Raw genomic sequence first — 24,220 nt, forward strand, 5'->3', positions numbered from 1 at the left:
AAACGACTAAATCGATCCGGCCCAACCCTCACAGAACCCCAGGAAAGGTTTATGGATTGCCAGAAATTAAATAAAATACCGTAAAAAAATCTATTTTTCAAAATCCATGAAAAAAATTGAAAAATCCGCAAAATTGCCTGCTATTGTTTGATAATTTAAAGAGAGAAAATTTTGCAGAAAGAGGAACAATTAGAAGTTAAATACGCGATCTGGAAGCCTTGTACATTGTACAATATACAGGTGTCCCAAAAAATATGGAAATTCAGTGACGAATTCGATATCGTCTTTGTTATGAATTAGCATTGTAATTCCTAATTTCAAAAGCCATAATATTATTATGTCTGCTAGAGTTTATTTTATGAAAAGGGTAAGAGACTGTAAAGATGTGTCTATAATGTCTCCGCATGGTTTTGTCCACAAAGTAAATTTTGAACCGTCCCTTATCAGTTAATGTTTTGAATAACTTTATGATTTATACCCATTGAATTATCTTCAACATTAAAGTTAAAAAACGTAAATGTAAAAAAAACCTTAATGACCTTCTTTTTCTCTTAGAAAGGCCAGTTGTTTTTTCACCAGGCAGGTCTTCCTTCGGATATAAGAAAATAAAAGATTATTTCCAGAACTTTCTTGCAGAATAAAAAGTAAATGTTTTTGTAAAATAATCAAGGTAATTATTTTCAACTTTGCAGATTAGTCTCAATCCGACTAAAATATATTCATTCATAAAGTTTTCATGAATTGAACAATGAAACAGTAGAGCTTTACGATAGAAAACCAGGGGTACGATACTATTTTTATATATAAAACATCCTTATTCATAAACTTTATGATACAAAACCAGGGGTACGATACTATTTTTTATATAAAACATCCTTATTCATAAACTTTATGATACAAAACCAGGGGTACGATACTATTTTTTTATATAAAACATCCTTATTCATAAACTTTATGATACAAAACCAGGGGTACAATACTATTTTTTTATATAAAACATCCTTATTCATAANATGCTCTGTATAATATCCTGCTCTATATACCATTCTTCTCTATATACCATCCTGCTCTATATACCATCCTGCTCTATATACTTTCCTGCTCTATATAACGTCCTCCTCGATAAATCATTCTTCTTTTTAATACATTCTCCTCTATATATCATCCTTCTCTATATACCATCCTTCTCTATATACTATCCTTCTCTATAAACCATCCTTCTCTATATACTATCCTTCTCTATAAACCATCCTTCTCTATGAATCATTCTTCTTTATAAGCCATTTTTCTCTGTAAACCATCCTTCTCGATTAACCATTCTTCTCTATGAATCATGCTGCTCTTTAAACCATTCTTCTCTATGAATCATGCTGCTCTTTAAACCATTCTTCTCTATGAATCATGCTGCTCTTTAAACCATTCTTCTTTATAAACCATCCTGCTCTATATACCCTTTTGCTCTATATACCAATCTTCTTTATAAACCATCCTTCTTTATAAACCATCCTTCTTTATAAACCATCTTTCTTTTTTATCCATTCTTTTCTATGAAACATTCTCTTGCTTCTAACTAATGCTGTTTCTATCTTTCTCTATTCCTCTGAGAAACTATTTCCGTAAATCTAGAATTTTAAACCGGGAAACGGGAAAGAGTAAAGATCCGTTCTTTGTTCAGGTTTCTAGGTTTCTTTGTTGTTGTCAGGTTGAAAGTATTTTCTCCGAGAACCTAGGGAACCACTTTACTCCGTGCTCTTTAAGAGTTCTATTAAAATTTCAAATATTTGGAAAACTTTGCTAGTTTGAGCACGGACGTAATGTATGAATTCTTTTCACTGCAGTGGGAGAATAAGGAAGAGAAATGGGGAATTTTTCTGTGTAGAAGACGGTACCTGGAGTAGGATGAATGCAGGTATCCTTTATACATTCCTGGAATTCCTCAGCTTATCGATATACCTTTCAGTCCAATTCAACTGTAGTTGGGAGTGTAAAGTTGGAATGTTCCATTTCTCCCTCAATTCTGAAAGTTTACAAATGAGAATTGACTCGTCCTGAGATATTTTATCCTAAATCTAATTCTTGTGATAATGTTTGGTGATCCTCATCCGTCCATTACGAGCCCGTCAAGGGTCGTTGTTTGATCAGAAAACGACGGTTTTAGATCAGATCTTGGCCCGGTTTTGTCTTAGTGAGGGGTTTTCAGATGGTAAATTTGTTGCTATGGTCGGCAAGGGCCAGCCTCGGTCCTGCCCCGTCAGCCTTCAGTACCCCACCACTACTTCAGCCTCAACTTTTACATTTTAAATCTCCCAGAAATGGCGGGACGGTTGGATAAAGGAAGAAGGTGCCATCGCACGGAATCCAAAAAATATTTTTTTATAAAAACTTTGATGAATTTGATGAAAAATAATCTCAGTACTGTTTTTAAAGGAAGGGAAAATAAGTGATAAAAAACTTTTTTTTATGAAAATTATTTTTATCAAGAGCCGGACTAGGGAGCAAGAACGATGAAATTCGGAGCTGTGTGCACGGTTCGAGCGCTGCACTCCGGAGCATCGGAGGTGCAGCGGCGCGCGGTGCACCTGACGATTTATCAGGGTGCACTCGAGAGCAGTTTCTTTCAAGCACAATCCCAACCATTCCAACCCCGGCATCGGAGGAGAGGTTTACTATGTGCGGAGAAAATTTTACGACGGACAATTCTTATGATTGAACCGATGTACACGAAATGGTTTGATAATGTGAGACCGCAGTACTGACAGAAACTTTAATCAGTAATACAGTTATATGTATAGATAAATGGATCGAAATTTTCGTGAACAAATACTTAATTATTTACTTCTATTGTTAACAAACAATTGAGATAAAAACCTTTCCTTTCGATAGAAATAAACTCTTAAAAGTAAAGTTATAAATTAAAATGATAGAAATAAAATCGGAAACTTTCGAGACTGAGGAGAAGGAAGATGCTGAGGAAACGAACCGAGAAGACAACGGAAAAGAAGAAGAAGAGGAGAAGGAGGAGATGAACAATAACGATATAGGGGAGAATATTGAAGTGAAAGAGGAGGATGAGAGGGATGGGGTTGAAGATGATGATGATGGAGGAGAAGGAGGAGGAGGGATGAGTCCTATGGAAACCGCAACCCTGCTCCTTCTATCCAGGATTGCAATGTTCAACAAGGTAAGCTTTGTCAATTCTTTTCATTCTGAAGATACATTGAAACAAATCCGCCACGCGACAAACCATTTTATATTCGTTCTTTCCCAACTTTAGATGTAACGTAAACAATATCTTTAACGTTTGCCTTTCTTAGTTCATGTATTTCCACCCGTCCTATTCAAATCTTGACACTAAATAAAAGGGTGATAAAAATCTACAATTTTGAAAAGGAATGTAAGAAAGGATTTTAGGGTAGAGAACTAGTTAAATGAACTATGCTTCTAGGACGCGAAGTTATTTTTTTAATATTGCTTATCCTGCAACTGCGTTTTATTTTTTCCAAAATCTGATCATTTTCATGTTTTTGTTGGATCTTCAAAATTTCTGAAAAGATAATGTGTTCCAGGTGACATTATTGAAGTTTAGGCTTAACATTTTTGTGAAGGTCCAACTGAAATTCGGTTCAGTCGTTTCAACGTTTAAACAAACAGTCAAAACACATGATTATAAAGTTAGAATTAACAAATTGAATAAAAATAAGAAGTGAATTAAGTTTTACCACAGTCCCGAAATATCGGTATTACAATCACACTGCAGTTCATCATAAAATGTGAAAAATACAGAAAAAACTCATTCTTCTTAAAAGATTTATGTGATATATGTATCCTTCGTGCCTCTTTTGCGATTTAAAAATTCGCTCAGATTTGTATCTTTTGTCAATGGTAACATTAATTGTGTTATACCTTGAGAATTCGGGTGGAAAAAAAAGACCAGGAAACTTTGCTCTACATAACTCAAAACTCGTCTGCTAGATTGATGAATATTCTAGAATATATAAACTCGTCTGCTAGATTGATGAATATTCTAGAATATATAAACTCGTCTGCTAGAGTAGCAAGCATTCTATAATAAGTAAACTCGTCTGCTAGAGTAATGAATATTCTAGAATAATAAACTCGTCTGCTAGAGTTATGAATATTCTAGAATATATAAACTCGTTTCTTAGAGTGATGAATATTCTAGAATATATAGACTCGTCTGCTAGAGTTATGAATATTCTACAATATATAAACTCGTTTCTTAGAGTGGTGAATATTCTAGAATATATAAACTCGTCTGCTAGAGTAGCAAGCATTCTATAATAAGTAAACTCGTCTGCTAGAGTAATGAATATTCTAGAATAATAAACTCTTCTGCTAAAGTAGCAAGTATTCTAGAATATATAAATTCGTTTGCTAAAGTAACAAGTATTCTAGAATATATAAACTCGTCTGCCATAGTACCATATCAGCTACAGTGACGATTATTCTAGAATATATAAACTCGTCTGCAAGAGTGAAGATTATTCTAGCATATATAAACTCATATGCTAGAGTAACGATTATTCTAGAATATATAAACTCATCTGCTAGATTAACGATTATTCTAAATTATAGAAAATCTTCTGCTAGAGTAACGATTTTTCTAGAATATATAAACTCGTTTGCTAGAGTAAAGATTTTTCTATAATATATAAACGCTTTATTAGCGATTATTAAGTATTCCATAAGAAACGAAACTGGTCCGCTATCAGAGTAATTGTACTTATGTAGAATAATAGAAATTGAAACAAGATTCGAAACGTTTTGAAATCCCGTTTTCCGGAGATTGAAATTTTAGGTCCCCTTTTTACCCTGATCCAGGTATGAATATTTTCGTTTCAAGTTTAGACAGCCTTGCGTAAAAACTGTAAATCCGAATTTTTTAAATTGTAACCATCCATATACCATTCCTGGGCACACTCCTTTGCCGTTTTATTTAGTAATTGTAAATTGGCGGTACAGTCCAAATTAGAACTGCAAAGGTTGGCCCAGATCGGATATGTAAAAATTTTAGGCATGATCGGTTCAGCCGTTTTGACGTTTATTGGATACAAACAAACAAAATAGATTTCATTATAGTCTGGAGCTCCATATCTCCAAAAAGATCTAAAATACGTAAATTTAATGGATTGAATTTAAACTATCTATCTATCCCGTGACTATTTTACTCTTGTTTAATTCAAAATGATAAAGCTTCAACCAAATAATTAAACTGTATTCATTCATAATTTTAATGTAATCACATGTAATCACATGTAATCACATGTAATCACATGTAATCACATGTAATCCAAAGGTTGCGAGCTCTCATGCAAAACTCGATTAGAATTTTCTCAAATTTCTTCCTAAAAACCAAAGCTAAAATCAAGTGCTTTAAAGTTCTAAATTGTAGAAGTGTAGGGCTACAAACTGTTTTTGAGATTTAACGGACAATGCTGAGCACTTCTGCTTGTTATAAATAGAATGGACGTGATTAATCCCCACTGTAAATGTATATTGGTATCTCTTTGCAACCTGAAGGTTAAAACCTTTGGTATTTAAAGATAAAAGGAAAAATAGCTAAAATCGTAATTTACGACCAAGTGCGGGTAAACGGCGAACCTGGGCAACGCTGGGTGTCCACTGTCCAAGCTAGTATGATATAAAGTTGCTACCGGTTTAATTGGTGTATAAGACATTTTATTAAAATTCTCAGTAAAATCTTTTTTAAACATAATGAGAGATTGGTAACTATTTCAAATATACTTTTTATATTATATGAAATTTTACAATATATCTCCATTTGAGAAAAGAAACTCTATATTTTTCATGTTAAATTTTATTTAAAAAATTTAATTAATTTCAAGTTAAAATTTGTCTTTGTTTACATTATTTTTAAATAGTTTATGTACAGAATAGAATCTTTATGCACAGAATCGTTTGGTTCAAATACAATCTTTGAGGTACAAATTCCCGACCATTAAAACCTTATTTTTTAGCCTTGGATATGAAGATTTAAAATCAGCAAACCACATGTTTCCAACTTCAGTTTTGAAAAAGTAATTGGCAAAATCCTGAATATGAATATTTTAGTTTGTGGCACAAAATAGAATCATTCAGAGCTGAAAACTTTAGAATGGTGGATATTGATATTAATGCTTGATCCTCTCTTTTTCTTAATATCGAGACTAAATTAATCTTGTACTTGTATCCTGAGAAGTGTATAAAATTTAACCAATCAGAGACTCAAAGTCACTTACAGGTAGCCGATAAATTTGAAATTTTGAGCGCCATTTAAGATTTATACAGAAACAAGAGGGACTCTCTAAATTAAAAAAAAACTGTTTTTGAGCTTTCTATACTTTATCCAATAAGATTAAGAAGAAAATCAGAAGTGTGTCCAATGGATACTCAGATTAAGTTATTGGGAATAGGGATATCTAATTCTAAAGTTTTCAGCTCAGGTAATATAATTTTTTAGGTAAATAATAGATCTTTTAGGTGCATAATAGTATCTATTAGGTACGGAATAGAATCGTTCAGGTACAGAATATATTTCTTAAGTAAAGAAAAAAATAAATTTTGTTGTTAAAGAGTAAATCTTTTAGGTATAACAGAAAATATCTTTTAGGTACAGAGAAGTATCTTTCAGGTACATGAGTAATAGTATCTATTGGTACAGAGTAGTATCTATTGGTACAGAATATAATCTTTTAGGTACAGATAAGATCTTTTTGGTACAGAATAGATCCTTTAAATACAGTATAGAATTTTTTTAAAGATAAAAATATAGAATAGAAACAAAATTTTATGTCCATCTGTTAGGTAGAGAATTAGAGAATATATATATTTTGTGAAGAATATCTAGAACAGTATCTTAATGCAGACCCATAATAAATGATTAGATTAAATTGGAATAGATTAAATTAGATAAGGTTGGAATAGATAAGATTAGATTAGATCGGAAAAGATTAAATTAGATAAGATCGGAATAGATTAGATTAGATTGAAATAGATTATATTACATTACATAAGATTAGATTGGAATATATTAGATTAGATTAAATAGATTAAAACTTGATTGATCTTAAAAGCTTTATACAATAAGTTGTAACAATATTCTAATACTTTTAACTTAAAAAAAAATAATTAACGTTTTGATTAAAAAATACCACTAAATATGTTATTTTCAGTGACTTTCTCGGACAAAATTAATAATGTAAGTTAAAAAAAATAATAATTTCCATTTTTAGAAGAAATAAATTTATTTTTTGTAGCTAATTAATTAATCATACAAAAACTTAAACATAAAAATATTTTATGTAAAGAAAATGAGAAACCAAGAAGAACTAAAAACCGAAAATTCTGTCTTTAAAACACAAACAAAAACATTTAAAAAAGAAAAAAAAAACTGCAATCTTTCAAAAATTTGACGTTACCATTTATCGTTTGTTATATTATTATATACTAGGCTTTTAGGGCGCTTCGGACCGATCTTCCATTTTAATTGTAAACATCTTTTTGTATACATTTGAAATTCAAATTTAAAAAATTTCGCGGATTTAAAACAAATATTTCATCGATTTTCATACTTTTCTAAACAAAGAATTTTGTCAGAGGCAAATTTTTGATAATTCGATCATTCATTAAAATTTGGGCCCGATCGGTTCAGTCGTTTTGACGTTTATTGGATACAAACGGACAGACAGACAATCAAAGTATATATAGAAGACGATTACATTACATTAAACATTATTTGTAGACCTTTTTGGTACAATTGTTTTCTCACTTGAAGTTCTGTGATCTACTGCAACAAAGATATTTTTGTGGAGAAAGTAAAGACGACAAATTTATGTATCTTCTACAGGGTTATTCACAAAGGATGAGACTGTAAAGACGACCTAAAACTCTATAAATATTGGGATTCTAAAGCTGAATTAAGTCTTCTCATTATTAAAGTCGTTCAATGGCTTATTTATGGATTTGGCAAAGAAATAAACAAGTTAAGAGTTGCAGGGAGTTATGAATATAAGAAAACAGACAGTATACATTTACTAAAGTCGTCTCTGAAGTGTCATCATCTGTGAGTTACCCTGTATATATGCTGTGAGTTACCCTGTACATAGGCTGTAAGTTACCCTGTACATAGGCTGTAAGTTACCACGTATATATGCTGTAAGTTACCCTGTATATATGCTGTGAGTTACCATGTATTATGCTGTGAGTTACCCTGTATATATGCTGTGAGTTACCCTGTATTATGCTGTGAGTTACCATGTATATATGCTTTGGGTTACCATGTATTATGCTGTGAGTTACCATTTATATATGCTGTGAGTTACCATGTATTATTATGTGAGTTACCCAGTATTATGCTGTGAGTTACCATGTATATCTGTTGTGAGTTACCATGTATTATGATGTGAGTTACCATGTATTATGCTGTGAGTTACCCTGTATATATGCTGTGAGTTACCCTGCATATATGCTGTGAGTTACCCTGTATATATGCTGTGAGTTACCCTGTATATATGCTGTGAGTTACCCTGTATATATGCTGTGAGTTACCCTGTATATATGCTGTGAGTTACCCTGTATATATGCTGTGAGTTACCCTGTATATATGCTGTGAGTTACCCTGTATATATGCTGTGAGTTACCCTGTATATATGCTGTGAGTTACCCTGTATATATGCTGTGAGTTACCCTGTATATATGCTGTGAGTTACCCTGTATATATGCTGTGAGTTACCATGTATTATGCTGTGAGTTACCCTGTATATATGCTGTGAGTTACCATTGTGAGTTGTGCTTTGGATATAAACTATTTTGTTGATCTTAAAAAGGGGAGGATCGTTCCCCCAGCTTGTTAAAAAATGTAATGAGAATTGGATTTATCAACAATAAGTATGTTTACAATGCTAATAATTGTGAGAAAAAAAATCAACTTATATACGACGAATTTTTTGCAGTTTTCTTAAAAACCTTCCTAAACCCGTATTATCTTTTTCACTTTGTGTTCTAACATTTCCAAAATGGGCTGGACACTTTTTTAAATCAAATTAAATCAATTATTAAACTCTTTTCAATTTGATTTTGTTAATTATTCCAGCAGAATTCCAATCATTCTTTTCGCGGGCTAAATGTGAAAATGAGTTCTAAAGGTATTTCAATGAACACAAATATGTTTAACTATTATTTGGCATGAAAACTTTATTTCAGTTTTACATACAGTATGGAGGGAGGTGTAGAGTAAAACCCGTGATATACTATTATACATTTATATGTATATCATCGCCAGCGTACTGCAAACTGTAAAAGTAAATATATTTATTCAAGCAGTAAAAATTAAAAATATATTTAAACAAATTTGGCGAGATTTTGAAGTCGAATTATGCGCGCATTACAACAAGTTTTCCCTTTCCATTACTTTTTTTAAAAGTTAGGAAAATGAAATATTTAATGTTATGTTTAATTTACCCACTGCTGTTACAAATAGTGTTTAGTTTTTGAATAAATTCCAGAACTTCTGATTATAATGAAATTATTTGAACTGGGGTTCACCATATAAGACTGGGTAAGTTTATTGTTCCTACGAATTTTGAACCACCATAATGTCCAGCCAATTACTAAATATTTGAACCAATAATGCCCAGTTTAACTACTAAATATTTGAACCAATAATGCCCAGTTTAACTACTAAATATTTGAACCAATAATGCCCAGTTTAACTACTAAATATTTGAACCAATAATGCCCAGTTTAACTACTAAATATTTGAACCAATAATGCCCAGTTTAACTACTAAATATTTGAACCAATAATGCCCAGTTTAACTACTAAATATTTGAACCAATAATGCCCAGTTTAACTACTAAATATTTGAACCAATAATGCCCAGTTTAACTNTACTCTCTACTTGAAGTGAGTCTCAAAAAACATGATAGATTTTTGTTCACCATGTACGCAGGGTGTGGGAGGGGAAGGTGGTACTTGAACTAAATACTAGATTCTTTCCTAATATTCCCTCTTGATGAAACTAAATACAGGATATTTAAAAAGTTTTTAAAAAATGTCAACCAAGTCAGGTATTATTAAACTGATCCATACTTTCCACAAAGATTTGAGAAATATTCGGGGATTTTCAGAAAACACAGGACAATATGAGTAAAACTTCTATAACTTTGTATATGATATAGGTCTAGTTATATTTAACTCTAGGAATTAGGACAGCATAGTTGTAATACTGTCGAGTTGGGATAAGGTTTTCTGGTTCAAATCAAAAAATAAAATATAGTTAAATTTCTAACCAAACATTTATCTTCTAATATATCTCCAGGATATAATATATTATATATAACCCTTGAGTACCCCGGGGGTAACAGCGACTAAAAAAATCCCCAATTTTTTTTTAAATCTAATTTTAAAAATCTGATTTTAAAAATTCCACGGGCAACGCCGGGCAATCCAGTTAGTATCTAATATAACTCTAGTATATACTATATTTCTAACTTCTAATCCAACTCCAGGATATAATATATTTCTAACTTCTAATCCAACTCCAATATATAATATATTTCTAACTTCTAATCCAACTCCAATGTATAATATATTTCTAACTTCTAATCCAACTCCAATATATTATATATTTCTAATTTCTAATCAAACTCAAATATATTATATATTTCTAATTTCTAATCCAACTTTATCTGGGATTTAATATTTGGCTAACTATTACTACAGAATAAATAAATATATTTTTAACTCTAAATTTAACTCAGGTTTTGCTATAATTAAGAGCAAAAATACAACAACTTCTAAAACCAAATAATCAAAACTCGGGAAAACCTGAAAAATGTGTAAGTGTTTTTTGAAAAAGGTATTATCAATTTTCAAGATTTTTGTATATTGATCAAAGTTTTCATTAATATAAAATTTATATTTTCGTTTAGCATTAACTAGTACTCAGCCTATCCTACTTTGTCCTGTTATCAGCCTACCCTTCCGCCTTTTTCGTCCTACACACTTCGTCCTGTTCACTTCATCATGTTTCCTGCGTCATGTTTACTCAATGATTTTTACTGCGGCCTGTTTACTCCATAAATCCTGTTTACTGTGTCCTGTTTACTCTATCCTGTTTATGTCATTATGTTTATGTTTATGGCGTCCAGTTTTCTCCATCTTGTTCACTCCAACCTGCTTAGTGCGTCCTGTTTACTCCATCCTGTTTTCTCCATCCTGTTTATCGCGTCCTGTTTACTCTATCATCTGTATTGCGTCCTGGTTACTCTATCCTGTTTAATCCATCATGTTTACTGCGTCCAGTTTTCTTCATCCTGTTTACTCTACCCTGCTCACTGTGTCCTGTTTTCTCCATCCTGTTTACCGTGTCCTGTTTACTCCGTCCTGTTTACTCCATCATGTATACTGCGTCAAGTTTTCTCCATCCTGTTTACTTCATCCTGTTTACTCCCTCCTCCTAACTAAGTCCTGTTTACTCCGTCCAGTTTACTCCATCCTGTTTACTACATCCTGTTTACTGCGTCCTGTTTACTTTATTTTGTATTCTTTTTATCCATCCTTTATTTTGTCCTTCTCAAATCCGTCCTATTTTGTCCTGCTCAAATCCGTCCTATTTTGTCCTGCTCAAATCCGTCCTATTTTGTCCTGCTCAAATCCGTCCTATTTTCCAACCCTACTCCCTAGAGTCGAAAGAAAAGTTTCATATTGAAGAAACATGAAGGAAGACATTTAAACTTGTTATTTTCTAAATCGTTTCTTACACTCCTAACAAACTATACAGAACACGGAAAAAGTAAATTTACTTATAATAATTGTTTGCCGTTAACACCTTTGGGCAATTTTTAAAATTAAATCTACGAATGAATAAATCTTAAATAAAAAATCAATAGTGTAGACTGAAGATACATATTAAAATGCCAAGAATACGTAAAATAAAAAATTTAAAAAAATTAAGTATTTTAAACCGGAGAAAGAATAAAAAAATAGAGTAAGATTTTAAAAAAATATTTTAATATTTTAAAAATTATCATTAAATGATATTTAACTGAAGTCAAATATTTTCAAAAATATTTCTATTTTTTGCAAATTTAACTCAAATGTTGAGAAATTAAAGGTAGATGAAGCAAAATATTTTGCAACGATAATTGGCAAAGATTAGATTTCGTTTTTATAAAATGTCAAACCCACCCCTCAGCTGAGAAAACATCGGAGGGTTTTCGCGAAAAATTGAAACAATTGACATTTTGTTCAATTATCGTGTGCTGCCAGTTTCTTAATTAATCTAAAATGTAAAATAATTAATTCAAGGAAGAAAAGGTTGAAGGGACATAGTGAATTTTAAATGATCGGATCAGGATTAAATAATTTAAACTGCATTTTTCTTACCAAGGATTCTGATTACACTGATACAGGGTGTCCTGGTACAATTTCATTTAAAAAGTTTTGCGGGAAACCCTTTAAAGAAAAAAATGTTTTATTAAAATAATCTCTATAATAGTTCTCTTCGCTCATGTAAATATATTTTTATATTTATTTGTTAGCTTTAGCTGGGCAAACGGCCGGACCGAATGGGCAGACATTTTTTTAGGGAACCCATGGGCTCGGTGAGTTTTTTTTTCAAAAAACCAATTTTTTTTTGATAAAAAAAATTCCACGAGAAACGTCTGGCATTTCAGCCAGTTTTTTTTAATATTCAGGATAGTTTATGATGTAGATTTCAAATCCAGATATAAAATAAAAAGTAAATTGTCTCATCTTTTAGCAACCACTCAAAAACTGATAAAAATCTTTGTACATTTAGTGAAGTATTAAACTGTACATAAATTGTACTTCCAACACACCGGTACTATTGTAGCATGATCCGAACCAGTACAAGAAAACTAGTCTAGTCTTTACTTGTAACAGCCCGTCTAGTGTACCCAGTATGTGGTTGACAAAACGTGTTTTCTGCAACAAATGCAGGCAGACTGATCCAGTGTGCCAACTATGTAGAGTGAACCGCAATGAAATTGTTCATTAAACCATTTTGCTTGTCTATGACATAGTTTGCAATTGTTCATAATAAACAAATTGTAACATTGGTTTCAAACTTATAATTTTATTCAGCATTCATTAATATTTTCAACAAGCTTCACAAGGAATTAGAATTCAAATTCAAACAGAACTCATTCTTTTTATTAATTTATTAACCTTCGTTTATCAGACAGTGTAGAAGGGATAAAGTGAGATTGGAGGAAGTATAAGATTGGAGGAAGTATAAAATAGATAGGGGTTGAAGGAAGGATAAAAGATAAATGGGAGGATGAAGGTAGGATGACGGGAGGATCATGGAAGCATCAAGGGAGGATCAAAATAGGATCAAGGGAGCAATCAAGGGAGGATCAAGGGAGGATCAAGGGAGGATCAAGAGGGGATCAAGGGAGGATCAAGGGAGGATCCAGGGAGGATCCAGGGAAGAAAGGAGGATAAAGTGAGGTTGGGGAGGATGATGGAAGGATATAGGGATGAAGAAAGAAGGTACAGTAGGGTTGGGGGTAAAATTGTAGGTTTAAACAAACTGTTTCCAAGGAAAAATCCTAACTTCAACTCTAACATTCAATGGTACAGGGAGAAAGAAAATGTTTAAAAATGGAATTTTATATTTTTTATGCAAATATTTTAACCAGAAAAGTTAAGAAATGTGATTATTAATTATATTCTCTGAGAAAAGCTACATTTGCAGTTCTTATACAGACAATTTGTTTAAATTAAAAAATTCTACAAAAAAAATTTTCATATACATGTAAATAGTCAATTCAAATTTGTATTTTTTTAATCATCTAAGGAAGCCAAAACCAGATTTATCATAAGTTTTTTTTTAATAAAAAATTGTCCTCCCTAAACCCCTGAAGTAATGATGGTTTAGATCTTGTTCTTATATCTATGAGATGCAGTAAGATGCAGTTAACAGTCTATAAAGTTGACGCAGAGGATGCATTTACTTAACCGAAGGTCAGTCAGTGCATCCCGTCACTGCATTCTGGGGGCGGAAATGCATTTCTTATATCTGGGTCACATTCAATATATTCATTCTTTTCAGACGTTAACACTTTCTTCTCTTGGCTGAGATACTGGATTCTAAAAACAGTTGACGCAGAATTTAGAATCTCTTACTCTTCTGTATCTATTTAACCTGTATCCTTCTATTCCGGGTATATCTGTTTCCTTTATCACAGTATCCTGTATTCATGTATTCTGTGATCCCAAACCCCTGTTTTCCTGTTATATCATTGTGTTAGTGTATTCTGTATTTCTGTTTTCTGTATTCCTGTATCTCTGTATCACTGTGTTCCTGTATTTCTGTATATTTTATTCATCTTTTTAACCTTCATCGCTTTATCTTATATCCCTGTATCATGTATCCCCCTAGCTTTTTTTTGTATCCCTGTAAAATTATCCCCATTAATTTTATCCAGTAATTACTGTATCATTATCCTTGTATCCCTGTATCCCTTTATCTCTTTATCCCTGTATCCTATATTCATGTATCCCTGTATCCCGATATCCCTGTATCCTGGTTAGTAACAGAACTGCTGCATTTACTTCTATTGCAGTAGAGAGAGAGAATCCATGGAAAAGTTGGTTTGAATGTTCTTACATTCTCTCCTAGTAACAGGAGGGTTCGGGGAGGGTTCTAGGTTCTAACAGAGAGGAAACAATCTTCTCCGGGTACAGATTATACTCAAGCAAACCTCCTCAACATCAAATAAATAAATATTTTAGAAAAATTTAAACCAAACATTGTTTTTTTAGAATGCAAGCACACAAACATCAACATAATACATATATATATCTATTTACTTACATGAAATGAACTGTAGGATCCTCCCTACTTTTTACAAAGAGTTTACTATCAGGTTCCAACCTTGTTTATTTGATAATAAAAAGGTTTCTAGTTTTCATATTTCTCTTCGTCAAACTTAAATCTTTTATATTTATTTCTAACTGTGTGCCTGCACAAAGGATTCAATTTATCCCCCAACATTTCATACTTTTACCAGAGTTATATATTTCAACTAAAGTAATCTTAAATTCATTCATTCCAATCCAACCCAGGTTTGGTCCAAACTCTAGTCTTACTCCTTCTCCAGTCAAACTTCTTTTTATTCTAGCTTTAACCCGTATCCTACTCAAACTCCTATCCGTACCCCAACATCTTTTATTCTTTTCTTTTATCCTAATCCAACTCCTATCCATACTCCAACTCCTTACACTACTACAAATCCTATTCCTCCTCCAACTCCTTTCCCTACTCCAACTCCTATCCCGACTCCAACTCCTATCCCTACTCTAACTCCTTTTCCTACTCCAACTCCTATCCCGAATACAAATCCTAATCCTCCTCCAACTCCTTTCCCTACTCCAACTCCAATCCCAAATACAAATCCTATTCCTCCTCCAACTCCTTTTCCTACTCCAACTCCTATCCCGAATACAAATCCTATTCCTACTCCAACTCCTTTTCCTACTCCAACTCCTTTTCCTACTCCAACTCCTATCCCGACTTCAACTCTTATCCTATCTCCAACTCCTATCCCTACTCTAACTCCTTTTCCTACTCCAACTCCTATTCCTGTTTCTACTCATTCTAATTCAACTCCTATCCTTACTCCTAGCCTGATTTCTGAACCTACAAAGTTAACCAAAATTAAACCAACTCAAGGTTTTCGGATGAAACCACAGCTTGGTTTCGCAGCTTTATATGTCCTAATACATGAATGTATATATAAAGGAATTGAGTCTCTGTCCCAAACTCTGATTTTTTAATCCCAATATCTCTGCAACCCGATGTCGTACAACCTAGATATTTCAAACTTAAAATATTTGATCCAACAAGTTTTATAGTTTGAAATAACTAAGGTCTACAATATTGGGTTGGAAAGATATAAGGATTAGACAATCAGATTTGTGGCGAAGACTCAATTCCTTTGTCTAATTTGCTAATGCCTATAGAAATGAATTACCTTGTTTAAATTCGTTTAACAGGGACAGAAAGCTAGATTAAAACAGGACAAATTGTTGAAAAAGAACAAATCCAATCACAACTATGCAAAAAAGGTTCAATTTAGAGAATTACAATCAGAAAAAAAGCTGATCCTTGAGGAGTCGAATTCTGAGTTTTATAAAATCCTCTTATTGTTTAAATTCTTGAACAGAAAAAATGTTTCAAAGATGAAGATCTGATTGTACTTAGTTTGGATTTTAGGTCACTATTTCTAAAGTACACCACGTATTAGACATAAAGACTGTCATTACGGCAAACTGCTATTTTCTAAATCTGAATCCTCAGAGATGAAAATGGTTTGATGTGGATCATGTATTTCATTCAATCACATTAAGCTATGGGATGTACCTGGAGACTGGGAATTTAATAAATGAAATCTTAATTTAACAGGTCTCTACCAAAGAGATTGATTACATTTCAAACTACTGCAACTGTTTCAAGGTTATTGGAGAATAATAAATATGAAGTGCCCGTAGGATTTTGGAAACACGTAAAAAAAAATTTTATTAAAAAATTTTGGAATAAAATATTGGTTCTTGAAAAAAAAGTCTTTTATTCTTTACTTTGAATTAACTTCGTTGTAATGTTGCTTTAAAAGTAGCGAAATAACTGAATATTCTGATAAATGGAAATATATTTAGAATTTGAATAATGATTGATTAAAAGGTAAACTCATAGTTTCAATGAAAAAAGTAAGTTTAATATCTAAATGGGTTTAAACAAACCCACAATAAACGGTACAATTTCAAAAATGTATTTTTCCCTTCCCTGCAATTTCCGCCTTCAAGAAATGAATATTGAATAAAAATTGAAAAATATCAAAAGGAATTGAGTCTTTGCAAATGATCAGGTTCCTAAATCTTTGCAACGTAATGGTGTAAAGCTTTCATATTTCAAACTTAGATTATTTGATATTACATTTTTCATAGTTTGATTTGCAAAGATGTAAGAATCAGAAAATCTGAGTTTGTGGCAAAGCTAAGACTCGAAAAATGAAAAGAATTTGATGGTGATCTCTACTAATCTTACTTCTATCTGTTGCGTCTCTAAGGAGAAAATGGTTAAAAACGATTCATATAATGCAAATTCAGAAAGTTGCAATATTCGACTCATATCGTAAATAATTCAATTTAAATTCTTAACAAATCATTCAAATATTGCAACCTATAATCATCGAATTGAATTTTCGACGCATTCATATATAGTTGTTATTTTATAATATTTTTATTTGTTTTAAACGACGATTTTTTGTCGTCTAGGTGTCTCTCCCACGTGGAATCATAGAGGGAGAGTGGGATTTATGTTGTGTGCAATGCCACGGAAAATTCCAAAACAGAGAGAGGGGGATTGAATTTTGTAGATCCAGAAAAATAATTAAATTAGTATTTATTTAGGGTTAGGTTAGGTTAAGACACTTTCTGGGCCGAGCGCTGCGGCTAGGACAGGCTAGAACAGGCTAGGGGGCAGAGCGCTGCGGCCACGGGTTAGGATAAGTTATGACACTTTCTGGGCCAAGCGTTACGGCTAGGACAGGCCGAGCGCTGCGGCCACATGTCTTACATTTAAGACCCCACCAGCTGCCAGTCTCTACGCAGGCATCCCACAGATATTATTTTTCTGGATCTACAAAAATCAATTCCCCTCTCTGTTTTGGAATTTTCCGGGGCATTGCACACAACATAAATCCCACTCTGCCAATCATAAAAACATCGAGAGCAGAGACACCTGGCGGCCAACTAATCGTCGTTTAAATTACATTATATATAAAACAAACCGTAAGCATATACCCCCTTTCATTTTTCGCGAACACTCCCTTTAATAAAAAATATAAATATTAAGGGGATTTTGGCTTTAGAAGGTTTAGGAGGTGGAAAGAATAGTTAAAAAAGGGTTCGGGATGAGGGACAAGGGACAAGGGGGNTTCTACAATTTTGTAGAATTTGCTTGCATCTCATCTTCTTTCTGCCAAAACTTTGCCAAATTCTAATTTTTATTTGAAAATAAGACAAATATAAAAGAAAATTTCAAATTTGTTTAATCTGAAAGCTGCAAAATTCTGGGAATATTTTGAAAACTACGGAAATATATTATTTCCAAGATGGGAGGATTTATATATATTTTCAAATATCAGTAAATATATGCAATATATTTAAAATACTTGCACCTAGAAATTCAAAATGCTTCACGCCTTTTTGAGACCAATTCACCCTGTTTAATTTCATATGTTGTAACGATTCTAGAGATTTGTTTGAACAAAAAGAGATTTGTTTGAACAAAAAGAGGGTTGGTTTAACAAAAAGAGATTTTTTGAACAAAAAGAGATTTGTTTGAATAAAAAGAGATTTGTTTGAACAAAAAGAAATTTGTTTGAACAAAAAGAAATTTGTATGAACAAAAAGAGATTTGTTTGAACAAAGAGAGATTTAAAGATAAAACTTCAGAAACTACTTTTTAAAATTATCCTAATTACTGCAACGACATTGTGACCTCGTAGCTCCTCTTGTTTTAATTTTACGCACACATATGAGAACAAAAAATATATTTGCTTACACATTTTTTTTCAGCTCAATAGCTCCATGAGAAGTCACCCTCAACTAAGCCTACGGTGTGTTCTGCAGTAAATTGCAGTTCACCTACCGAAGATATAGTAGCGTTTAGTGGAGAGTGAAGTTATGATTGAATCTTAAAGAGAGAATTCGCGAAAAATGAAAGGGGTATATGTTAACGACGAAAAATAAGCGCTTTTATCGCTACTAATCTAACTTCTATCTGTTTCGTGTATAAGGAGAAAATTGTTAAAAACGACTCACACAGAAGAACGTAGCGTCCATACAAATTTGGAAAGTTGCAACATTCCATTCAACTCGCATCGTAAAATAATCAATTTAATTACTACAAAACATTCAGATATTACAAACAATAGTCATCGATTATTTTTCGACGCATTCGTATATGACGCATATAGATAATATTTCATAAAATTTTTTATTTTTTTAATAAATTTTCGCTGGCACTGGATTTTCGAACATTCCTGGAAAATATGCAAATGTCGTCTTCATTATTAAAATCCTCGAAACAGGAATATATGTTCTCAAATGTAACTCTCAGTCCATGAAAAATAACAAAAATATTATATCAACCATATACGATTGCGTCGAAAAGTAATCGATGACAATTGTTTGTAATATCTGAATGATTTGTTTGGAATTGAATTTATTTGTTCACAATCCGAGTTGAATCTTTCTGAATTTGTATGGACACTACGTTCTTCGGTATTAGTAGTTTTTAACAATTTTATCCTTATAGATGCAACAGATACAAGTAAGATTAGTAGCAATCAAAAGCGCTTATGTTTCACCGTATGTCCAACCCGCTTTCATATTTCACGAATACTCCTTTTAAGTTCATTTTACTTTATTTTAACGTGCACTTATCAGTGGAAATTAAAACGTACACTTATCAGTGGAAATTAGAACGTACACTTATCAGTAGAAATTAGAACGTGCACTTATCAGTGGAAATTAGAACGTGCACTTATCAGTAGAAATTAGAACGTACACTTATCAGTGGAAATTAGAACGTGCACTTATCAGTGGAAATTAGAACGTACACTTATCAGTGGAAATTAGAACGTACACTTATCAGTGGAAATTAGAACGTACTTATCAGTGGAAATTAGAACGTACTTATCAGTGGAAATTAAAACATACACTTATCAGTGTAAATTAGAACGTGCACTTATCAGTGGAAATTAGAACGTGCACTTATCAGTGGAAATTAGAACGTACTTATTTATAGAAATTAGAACGTACACTTATCAGTGGAAATTAGAACGTGCACTTTTCAATAGAAATTAGAACGTACACTTATCAGTGGAAATTAGAACTTGCACTTATCGGTGGAAATTAGAACGTACACTTATCAATGGAAATTAGAACGTACACTTATCAGTGGAAATTAGAACTTGCACTTATCAGTGGAAATTATAACGTGCACTTATCAGTGGAAATTAGAAAAAAAATATGTCTTGGAAATGAGAGTTTAGAATAATTTATAGAAATCTGAAAGTAACAAATTGACCAAAATTTTAGATTTCAGAATTCAGTGCCGCCAACTTTTAGTAAATTAAGCTTTCAGCTTTGAAATTGGTTTTCAAGGTGGTTCTTTTCATACCTTTATCTTTTGTGTGACAAAAATAAACATCAAATTATAAGAAATTATCTAATTACAATATTTTGAATATTTAGCGATAAAGAAAATATTGATGTACTGTTCGTATTTTATAAAATAAGTAAATATACCATACAAACCCATCTTTACCCCTTACATTTATTCTTAACCTGTGGCCGAATTTAAAGAATTTGAGCGGCGGTTTAAATTTAAGCCGCGGTTTAAATATAGTTGGTTCCACTTAAAATTGTATCAAATGTTTCAAGATTTAAGCCGGCGCTTAATTTAAACCGGGTTTTGGCGGATTTAAACCGCGGCTCAAATTCTTTAAATTCCATCTCAGGACACTCAGTCCTTTCAAAACTTTCTAAATCTGAATCCGACCATTCATATGTCTCAGCAATTCATTATTTTTGGCCTAATTGTCACCCATTTACAATTTACATTTTATGGAAACCGATCAATTTTGTATCTTTGAATTCGAACACGAAGGGCTTTGAAGAAAATAAGATATTAAGTTGAAATCATGATTTTAAGATATTTGAAAAATTTATAATTATCATGGATTTTGAAATTCGAACAATTTTTGGGTCAAGGCCTAACTATGTTCAATTTAAAATTCAAGATAAATCTTTAAATCAAATATAACCCCCCCCCCCTTCCACAAATGTGAATTTGTCAGTTCCTTCGTATCCTTTTTTCTTATTTTTTTTTCTTTCTTGCTATTTCTTTGATTTTTATTCTTTCTCTCATTCCTCTTTCCCTTGCATTTTAAAATATTGCCTAATAGTTTAAAACTTTTTTAGAATGTTAAAAAATGCATTTTCCTCTCTAATCTTTCTATTATCTCGTTTTTTCGTTTTTCCTTCATAACAGTTTTACTAAGGATTTTTTAACCGTTTTTATTTTAAGTATTAAATCACGAAACCTCTTATGTATTGTAATCTCTAATCTGTATACTTCACGCAACTTCGTCAAATTTAAAGCAGAAATGGTTTGAAACATCACGCAACCTCGAGTACCAGTTCAAGGTGGTTCTAGGCCAAACACAAGATGCTATAACGTAACTTAACCTAACCTAACTTAATAACTTACTAGACGTAAGGTATACACATTTTTTTAAACGCATCCATCGAAAAATAAGTATAAAAAAATGAAAAGGTTGCAAAATTGTTCAATATGTCAATCTTATTTTGACGCTTTAATGATGAAGCACCAATTAGGATGTTTTAGTAATAAGGACGCACACTGAGGACACGCATTAAGGACACACATTGAGGCCACATATGGAGGTCCCATACTGATGACATATATTGAGGACATCCATTGAGGACACACATGGAGGTCAAACATTTGGAGATCACACACTGAAGACATACATTGAGGACACACTGAGGACAGACATTGAGGATACATATTTAGGACACACACTGAGCACAAACACTGAGGACAGACATTGAGGACAGACATTGAGGACAGACATTGAGGACAGACATCGAGGACACACATTGAGGACAGACATTGGGGACACACATTGAGAAGACACACTGAGGACACACATTAAGTACACCCATTAAGGACACACATTGATAACACACATTGATGACACACATGGAGGAAACACATTTAGAACAGAAATTGAGGACACAGATTGAGAACACACACTGAGGAAACACATTTAGAACACAGATTAAGGAAAGTCATTGAGAAAACACACTGAGGACACACATTGGGTACACCCATTGAGGACACACACTGAGAACATACATTGAGGACCCTCATTGAGGACACACATTGAGGACACACATTGAGGACACACATTGCGAAAACACATTGAGAAAACACATTGAGAAAACACATTGAAAAAACACACTGAGGACACACATTGAAGACACACATTCAAAAAACACACTGAGTACACAAATTGAGAAAACACATCGAGAAAACACATCGAGAAAACACACTGAGGACACAATTAAAAACGCACCAATAAGGACCCACACAATACTATATATTGTAGTATCGTATAGGCACAAGGTTATTCAGTCACTAGCAAGTTCGGATAAAGGAGTTAATTTGATGAGAAAAAATATAAGTGGGTGGGATAGTTAAAAATATCTAATGCGATAATAAAAGTAAATTTACATTTATTCAGCAGAATGTTTAAAAGTCGGAATATGAGATAGTTTTTGAGAGAAAAACAGTTTAATTGCCCTCTACATTTGTTTTACAGTGTGTTTAATGTTTCTATGTATAGGGTTGGAGTGAGTTAGGGAGATAGAGGGAGCAGGTTATGTTGTGAATGTGGGAGTGGGATAGAGGGAGCAGGTTATGTTGTGAATATGGGAGTGGGATAGAGGGAGCAGGGTATGTTGTAAATGTGGATAGAGGGAGCAGGTTATGTTGTGAATGTGGGAGTGGGATAGAGGGAGCAGGTTATCTTGTGAATGTGGGAGTGGGATAGAGGGAGCAGGTTATTTTGTGAATGTGGGAGTGGGATAGAGGGAGCAGGTTATTTTGTGAATGTGTGAGTGGGATAGAGGGTGCAGGTTACGTTGTGAATGTGGGAGTGGGATAGAGGGAGCAGGTTATGTTGTGAATATGGGAGTGGGATAGAGGGAGCAGGGTATGTTGTAAATGTGGGAGCGGGATAGAGGGAGCAGGTTACGTTGTGAATGTGGGAACGGGATAGAGGGAGCAGGTTACGTTGTGAATGTGGGAGTGGGATAACTTTGCAAACTTACAACACATCTATTTTTCATTTTCGGAAATTTCCCCAAAAACTTTTTTTAGAGATTATTCACTATACCTACTTGAATAAAATCTCCAATTTGAATCCCAATCTTATCGCTCGAAGATTCTTATAATTGAGCCAAAATGTCCATACTCTCTTTCAAAATTACGTTCATTAAAACCCGGGTTTACAATGAAATTTGCAATTTAGTTCGATACTTTTTACCAAAGAACAAGTTAGTATATCATATTATATATACCATTCGAAATACAAAATAAGTACGAGTTTATATAAATTTAAAACAAATATAACGTAAATTTTTTTATTATTTATATGATCTTTCTGAAAAGTTGATAAAATCCCATTCTGTTTTCATACATTTTGAGTCATAATTTGTAAGAAACGATTGTTCCTAGGAGAATATCTTAAACATACCTACTATTAAATCTATCTACGAAACACTTAAAATGGCCTTTTAGCTCCGTTAGGCCAAAACTATGGATGTTGATAGTTAGATCGTTTTTCCGTTTTTAAACATTTTTTTGGTTTATATCTTTGATCAGAGTAAAAATTTTGCTTTGTGTAATGAAAGAAAACTTGTCTGTCTAGCCTCCAATCTCATGATATGCATCTCATATTCTTGTCTAGCTAGCGTGCAATTTCGGGATATGCATCTCATATTCTTGTCTAGCTAGCATGCAATTTCAGGATATGCATCTCATATTCTTGTCTAGCTAGCATGCAATTTCAGGATATGCATCTCATATTCTTGTCTAGCTAGCATGCAATTTCAGGATATGCTAATTAACTTTTGGATCTATGCGCATTGCGCAGCAGATACATTACTGGAAATTGAAAGAATTCCTGTCTATTTAAGACAAAACAAACCTTACAATGGGCTGAAGGGTACCGTTGTGCAATAAAGTAGTCCTTGTACGGTAATTGGCCCATATAGTGTATATGTGTACCTTAAGTATCCAAAATGCCAAATGTTTTGAATTTACCGTTCAAGTTTTGCCACCCCCAGAAGCTATTAGGGGNTTTGCCCCCCCCCCCACATTTATTTCCGTATACGCCCTTGTTCGCAATTGAAATATAAGATTAGTCTAGTAATCGTTAAAATAGTTTGATATTTGATATATATTTTATTTTTAGGTTTGTTCGGAACTGTTTACAAGATTGTTTGCCACATATGAGTACGCTTAGAGAGTGCAAAAGTTGCTGGATCCCCTGGTTTCTCAAATCAAGTA

The 24,220-nt window shown here is 32.8% G+C and overlaps 1 protein-coding gene across 1 annotated transcript; it reads left to right on the plus strand.

Moving 5' to 3' along the window:
* The first annotated feature begins 2,917 nt into the window (after nt 1-2,917).
* LOC111713327 (anti-sigma-I factor RsgI2-like) lies at nt 2,918-17,350 on the plus strand. Its single transcript, XM_023488167.1, has 4 exons — nt 2,918-3,181; nt 12,878-12,984; nt 15,174-15,698; nt 17,326-17,350. The coding sequence occupies exons 1-4, from the start codon at nt 2,918-2,920 to the stop codon at nt 17,348-17,350; spliced, it is 921 nt and encodes a 306-aa protein (XP_023343935.1).
* Nucleotides 17,351-24,220: the final 6,870 nt, after the last annotated feature.

The sequence above is a fragment of the Eurytemora carolleeae genome, unplaced genomic scaffold (assembly GCF_000591075.1).
Source record: "Eurytemora carolleeae unplaced genomic scaffold, Eaff_2.0 scaffold1407, whole genome shotgun sequence".
In the NCBI taxonomy this organism is placed as follows: domain Eukaryota; kingdom Metazoa; phylum Arthropoda; class Copepoda; order Calanoida; family Temoridae; genus Eurytemora; species Eurytemora carolleeae.